Source organism: Octopus sinensis, linkage group LG29 (genome assembly GCF_006345805.1).
Source record: "Octopus sinensis linkage group LG29, ASM634580v1, whole genome shotgun sequence".
Lineage (NCBI taxonomy): Eukaryota > Metazoa > Mollusca > Cephalopoda > Octopoda > Octopodidae > Octopus > Octopus sinensis.
Window position 1 is genome coordinate 10,702,543 of NC_043025.1, and position 7,500 is coordinate 10,710,042.

General features: G+C 43.6%; 1 protein-coding gene and 1 non-coding gene across 2 annotated transcripts in view; one reads left to right on the plus strand and one right to left on the minus strand.

The window, feature by feature from the left end:
• The window catches only part of LOC115226021 (adhesion G-protein coupled receptor G6-like), a 64,310-nt gene that overhangs the window by 17,149 nt on the left and 39,661 nt on the right, over positions 1-7,500 (minus strand). Inside the window, exons 15-17 of the mRNA XM_036514915.1 lie at positions 5,120-5,278; positions 2,703-2,831; positions 764-913 (exon numbers count right to left, since the gene is read on the minus strand). Of these exons, the coding sequence (XP_036370808.1) occupies positions 764-913; positions 2,703-2,831; positions 5,120-5,278 (438 nt within the window). The remainder of the gene's footprint in view (positions 1-763; positions 914-2,702; positions 2,832-5,119; positions 5,279-7,500) is intronic.
• Trnak-uuu lies at positions 3,030-3,121 on the plus strand. Its single transcript is given in 2 exon segments — positions 3,030-3,066; positions 3,086-3,121. It is a non-coding gene; the product is annotated as a tRNA-Lys (tRNA).

Below are 7,500 nucleotides of genomic sequence, written 5' to 3' on the forward strand. Positions count from 1 at the left end.
CTGTGTCTGTACCCCCAACATCGCTTGACAACCGATGCTGGTGTGTTTACGTCCCCGTAACTTAGCGGTTCGGCAAATGAGACGATAGAATAAGTACTAGGCTTCCAAAGAATAAGTCCTGGGGTCGATTTGCTCGACTAAAGGCGGTGCTCCAGCATGGCCGCAGTCAAATGACTGAAACAAGTAAAAGAATATAAAAGAATATAACAGCAATGGCAACAAAAACAACAGTGACATTTTACAATATATCAACCTTATATATTTACCAAAGAAGGCGCAATGGCCTAGTAGGATCGCGGTTTCGATTCCCAGACCGGACGTTGTGAGTGTTTATTGAGCGAAAACACCTAAAAAGCTCCACGAGGCTCCGGTAGGGGATGGTGGCGATCCTTGTTGTACTCTTTCACCACAACTTTCTCTCACTCTTACTTCCTGTTTCTGTTGTACCTGTATTTCAAAAGGCCGGCCTTGTCACTCTCTGTGTCACGCTGAATATCCCCGAGAACTACGTTAAGGGTACACGTGTCTGTGGAGTGCTCAGCCACTTACACGTTAATTTCACGAGCAGGCTGTTCCGTTGATTCGGATCAACCGGAACCCTCATCGTCGTAACCGACGGAGTGCTTCCACTTATATATTTACCAAGATAGCCTCCAACACAAAGTCTAGTGGGTATGTTATTATACAACTCTTTAAAATTATTGATGCATTGATATAACTGCCAAATTACAAATAATTAATAACTGGTCATAATGTTACCAACCATTAATAAGGCAAAACTTGTAAGATGGTCGCAGGAACAAACTACTTCTTTTCCAGGTACACAATCGGATATTTTACAGCCTTTTGTTGACCAATGGGGAGCCTCTCCCGGGGTCTCATCCCAATAAACGCATTTTGGGTTGGTGGCATTCTGAAACAAATTAAATTCTGTTAATTCGATAAAATTATTTTGTAATAAGAATACATATAATTATGATATATCACTTTTGACTTACAAAAATATCGAAGCGACCGTGGTCAATAATGTTTGGTTGGTATTGCCACTGTGAACTACGTTAAGGGTACACGTGTCTGTGGAGTGCTCATCCACTTACACGTTAATTTCACGAGCAGGCTGTTCCGTTGATCGGATCAACCGGAACCCTCGTCGTCGCAACCGACGGAGTGCTTCCTTCTTTTGACTTACAAAAATATCGAAGCGACCGTGGTCATTAATGTTTGGTTGGTATTGCCACTGTGAACTCTATAGCACAAACTGTGACCTAGGCGCAGGAGTGGCTGTGTGGTAAGTAGCTTGCTAACCAACCACATGGTTCCGGGTTCAGTCCCGCTGCGTGGCATCTTGGGCAAGTGTCTTCTGCTATAGCCCCGGGCCGACCAATGCCTTGTGAGTGGATTTGGTAGACGGAAACTGAAAGAAGCCTGTCGTATATGTGTATATATATATGTGTGTGTGTGTGTGTTTGCGTGTCTCTGTTTGTCCCCCTAGCATTGCTTGACAACCGATGCTGGTGTGTTTACGTCCCCGTCACTTAGCGGTTCGGCATAAGAGACCGATAGAATAAGTACTGGGCTTACAAAGAATAAGTCCCGGGGTCGATTTGCTCGACTAAAGGTGGTGCTCCAGCATGGCCGCAGTCAAATGACTGAAACAAGTAAAAGAGTAAAAGAGTAAGATGAAATGGTCAGCTGAACTATACTCTTTTTTTACTCTTTTACTTGTTTCAGTCATTTGACTGCGGCCATGCTGGAGCACCACCTTTTAGTCGAGCAAATCGACCCCGGGACTTATTCTTTGTAAGCCTAGTACTTATTCTATCGGTCTATTTTGCCGAACCGCTAAGTAACGGGGATGTAAACACACCAGCATCGGTTGTCAAGTAATGCTAGGGGGACAAACACAGACACACAAACACACACATACATATATATATATATACATATATACGACGGGCTTCTTTTCAGTTTCCGTCTACCAAATCCACTCACAAGGCATTGGTCGGCCCGGGGCTATAGCAGAAGACACTTGCCCAAGATGCCACGCAGTGGGACTGAACCCGGAACCATGTGGTTGGTTAGCAAGCTGTTTATAAATCTATGTCTTTTCTCTTAATTTACACTGCATTGTCATAATAATGAAAGAAAAAAACATTGGACGGAGTAGTTCACGAAATATTTAATGAAATATAAAATGACGTAGCGGCCACGGCTGGGATGTGTTTCATCATAGGTCTGTGGAAGCACTCCGTCGGTTACGACGACGAGGGTTCCGGTTGATCCGAATCAACGGAACAGCCTGCTCGTGAAATTAACGTGTAAGTGGCTGAGCACTCCACAGACACGTGTACCCTTAACGTAGTTCTCGGGGATATTCAGCGTGACACAGAGAGTGACAAGGCCGGCCCTTTGAAAATACAGGTACAGCAGAAACAGGAAGTAAGAGTGAGAGAAAGTTGTGGTGAAAGAGTACAGCAGGGACCACCACCATCCCCTGCCGGAGCCTCGTGGAGCTTTTAGGTGTTTTCGCTCAATAAACACTCACAACGCCCGGTCTGGGAATCGAAACCGCGATCCTCCGACCGCGAGTCCGCTGCCCTAACCACTGGGCCATTGCGCCGCCACCAATCATAGGTCTACTGGTTTAGAGATGGCATGAACATAAACAGCAACAGCAACAATAATAATTACACAGCTATTACCTGATGTATTAAAATGAATGATATGTTAACTGGTTCATCAAGGTTGTTTATTCGAATGTTAGCAACACTAGCGGCAAGAATATAGCTGTTAATATTAGTATCTGCGTCGGCACTGGAGTTTTGTGTTATCTGTAAAGAGAAGTTATTCAGTAAATTAATTTATTCTCTGGAATATATTGCTACAGCATGAAACGATATGTAACGGGAATTTGTTGCTTCTTGCACTTTTGGGGTGCAACTCGGGTGCATTCACAATTTCCGTTCCTTTAATTTCCAGATTCTACCAGTCAAAGAACAAAAACGCAACAGTAAAAATATATACAGCCGGCCCGCATAGCTCAGTCGGTAGAGCATCAGACTTTTAAGAGCTGTTGTGTTATGAAATCTGAGGGTCGCGGGTTCAAGTCCCTCTGCGGGCGACAAAATTTTATTTACAATACCTATTTATTTATTAGTTAATGGCGGTGCCCCAGCATGGCCACAGCTCATTAGCTGAAACTGGAAAAATCAAAATCAAAAAAAAAATCACTCTTTATTTTTCTTATAACAGTAAGAAATAAGGTGGTATATTTGGTTCCACTTGGGTCTGGATGTGGCAAGGCTGAACTTTAACGCTTGTAAGAATCTTACAAGTTCAGCAGCAAAACAGAGCTGGTCAAATATAGCGTCCTTAGAGAGCGAAGAAAATACGGTCTGCAACAATTTGGTATCGAAAGCGTTCTGCTTACTGTTATGTGTCTCTCTGTACCCCTTTGGTTAAGGTTAACGCTCCCTCGCCTAATCAGCTAATGCCACATCAGCAATTCCTTCTTCCGGTCTTCGCGCATGCGCGAGAGGGCACTTCCCTTCTGCCTTTCCAGAAGGCTCCAACCCCGCACACGCGAACTGAAGATGACGTTGCGCGCGCGCGCACTGTTGTATAGCGTCACTACAGATCAAACGATGCAGCGTGTTAACGAATCTTCCAGCTCAACGACTTGAAATAACAGAATATACTCTCGTTTACTCTCTTTTACTTGTTTCAGTCATTTGACTGCGGACATGCTGGAGCACCGCCTTTAGTACTTATTCTATCGGTCTCTTTTTGCCGAACCGCTAAATGACGGGGACGTGAACACACCAGCATCGGTTGTCAAGCAATGCTAGGGGAACAAACACAGACACACAAACATATTCACACACATATATATATATACAGATATACGACAGGCTTCTTTCAGTTTCCGTCTACCAAATCCACTCACAAGGCATTGGTCGGCCCGGGGCTATAGCAGAAGACACTTGCCCAAGATGCCACGCAGTGGGACTGAAACCGGAACCATGTGGTTGGTTAGCAAGCTACTTACCAAACAGCCACTACCCTTATTTAATTTAAAATACAAAAATGTTCTCTAACCGGTAAATTGACTGCTGTAGTTAATTAACTGCTGTAGTTAATTAACTGCAGAGTAGTTTACGATCTCAGTGCGCCAAAGTGAAGGTCAGTTATATCTATATATATAAAACTGTAGTTGTGTGAGTGTCTGTCCCCTTCGATTTAGATTCCTAACTACTCCCACATTTTGCGGTGCAGTTTAACCAAATTCGGGTATCTTATAGTCGTGATTAATATCGAGCCTGTCTGAGTATTAGCGCGCGTCTACGATGAGTCTACAATTTTAAAAATAATTTAACATCATTTTTTATTCCATTTTAACGCATATTTTTTCGTGTGTCGATGGCGGCGGAGTTGGCGTCCATGGTCACACCTGCACCTGTTTGCTTCTCCCCCTTCTTCCCTCCCTCGTGAAGCTGTGGGGAAGGGAGTGTAAGGAAATCAACGTCGTAAAGCGTTGTCAAGGAGACCAGCGTTCTTTTAGAACAACGACTTCATGGCTTGAAGACACCAAAACAGAAATGGCTAAGAAAGCCCGAATTGGCATCTATAAGGGAAGTAACTCTCTAAAAATGCTTATATAGTTATTTCCCTTACAAACCCGAGCAACGCCGGGCGATACTGCTAGTATATATATAAATTTTACGGAAAGCGAAGACCTTCTTCAGAAACATACACAAAAAGACAACCACCATAGTTTGACAGCTATGGTACTCATAACGTAATTTAGCCCAATTATGTATATATATATATATATATATATATATATATATACTCTTTTACATGTTTCAGGCATTTGACTGCGGCCATGCTGGAGCACCGCCTTTAGCCGAGAAAAATCGACCTCAGGACTTATTCTTTGTAAGCCTAGTACTTACTCTATCGTTCTGTTTTACCGAACCGCCGCTAAGTTACGGAGACGTAAACACACCAGCATCGGGGTGAGAAACACACACACACACACACACACACACACACACACACACACACATAAAACGTATCAATGAATTGAAACAGAAAGAAGAAAATTTTTGTTCCGTACCCTATAGAGCTTATCATTCTTCATGGAGAAAAAAAAAATCCTTGAAAAGGCTGATCTTTCTTCGACTTTCAGATGTTTTGGTAAACTTTCTGGTATTGAAATAAAAGAAATTGTCTGTATCTCATCTTGTCGTGGACCAGGGTATGAGTGGTTATAGAGCTGGTGGAGAAAAATGAAAGAAAAGGGGAAATTGGTTAATAATAAATAACACTACTACAACCTGTTTCTGCTGTTATTGTTGTAACCTCTGCTTTCACAACCACTTCAATATTACAACACAGCAAGTCACATTACAGCTAAAGCTATCAGTACGATACGCTACCACTCTCGCGGAAAATGACGAGAAACCATCCGAGAAGAACCTATTTCTTTATTACCCACAAGGGGCTAAACATAGAGGGGACAAACAAGGACAGGCATAGGTATTAAGTCGATTACATCGACCCCAGTGCGTAACTGGTACTTAATTTTATCGACCCCGAAAGGATGAAAGGCAAAGTCGACCTCGGCGGAATTTGAACTCACAACGTAGCGGCAGACGAAATACCTATTTCTTTACTACCCACAAGGGGCTAAACATAGAGGGGACAAACAAGGACAGACATAGGTATTAAGTCGATTACATCGACCCCAGTGCGTAACTGGTACTTAATTTATCGACCCTGAAAGGATGAAAGGCAAAGTCGACCTCGGCGGAATTTGAACTCAGAACGTAAAGACAGACGAAATACAGCTACGCATTTCGCCCGGCGTGCTAACGTTTCTGCCAGCTTGCCACCCGAGAAGAACCGTCAGTCTAAACCAAACTGAGGCCTTAAAAGCATATCGCTATTGTCTATTCCCACGGCGGTGCATCACCATGGCCGCAGCTCTGAGCTGAAACTAGAAAAAAAAATTCAATCTGTACCTGTTAAACCTCCTCACCCACCCATCTACAGATCACCCACACCACGATTACCCCCTGAGTATGGCATAATTTTATCAGTTGCCATAATTACATGAGAGCAGAACTGTGTGTATACCATCCCCTTTTTGTGCTATTAGTTATCCCTTTCCTCGGAATCACGCCCTTTATCGCTCATCTAACACTTCTATCACACTTAGCAACAAAGGTTTTGTTACAGAAGACCAAATAAGTGTTCCTAGCTAATTTCGCTATTCCGATTTCAAATCTGTAATTAGATCTTTTTCTATTATGGTTAGGGAGATGTACTTGCATAGCAAGTAATTTGATCTGAGATCGTGTGCTGAAACGAAAACAATAGCAGCGTGGAAGGTGTTTGTAAGCCATTTAAGAAACACACAAAAGTCGTTCGATTCACTTCAACATTTAAGTTTAATTTGTCAAAATATCTTCGTCGCTAAAATCCGCGACCTGTTCACTGACAAAAATCCGTGCTGCATCTGTCAGTGAACAGGTCGCAGATTTTAGCGACGAAAATATTTTGACAAATTAAACTTAAATGTTGAAGTGAATCGAACGGCTTTTGTGTGTTTCTTAAATGGCTTACAAACACCTTCCACGCTGCAATTGTTTGTATTATGGTTATATTTTGTATAAAATGCAAATCACTGAGTAAAATTTCCTGCCACGTCCAGATTTAGGTTTATTCATCTTATTGTCAGTAATACGGATTTTTCTTTACAAGATTAAAGGAATTTTTGTTTGCCAACTATATGCAAATTCTAATGATTTTGATCGTTAAAATTTATCCCGAGTTTGCAACACTGAGTCAAGAGTTGCCAATTGCCCAACGCTCGGTCAGTGGAGGCACATGACCTAGTGGTTAGAGTAGCGGACTCGCGGTCGAGGGACCGCCGGTTCGAATCTCAGACCGGGCGATGTGTGTGTTTATGAGCGAAACACCAAAGCTCCACGCGGCTTCGGCAGAAGGTAATGGTGAACTTCTACCAGTCAGTGGAGGCACATGGCCTAGTGGTTAAGGCAGTTGACTCGCGGTCGAGGGATCGCCGGTTCGAATCACAGACCGGGCGATGTGTGTGTTTATGAGCGAAAACACCTAAGCTCCACGCGGCTTCGGCAGAAGGTAATGGTGAACTTCTACCAGTCAGTGGAGGCACATGGCCTAGTGGTTAAGGCAGTTGACTCGCGGTCGAGGGATCGCCGGTTCGAATCTCGGACCGGGCGATGTGTGTGTTTATGAGCGAAATACCTAAGCTCCACGCGGCTTCGGCAGAAGGTCATGGCGAACTTCTGCTGACTCTTTTGCCACAACTTTCTCTCACTCTTTCCTCCTGCATCTTGCAGCTCACCTGCGACGGACCGGCGTCCCGTCCAGGTGGGGAACCTATACGCCAAGGAAACCGGGAAACCGGCCCTTATGAGCCAGGCATGGCCCGAGAAGGAAGAAAAAAAAATT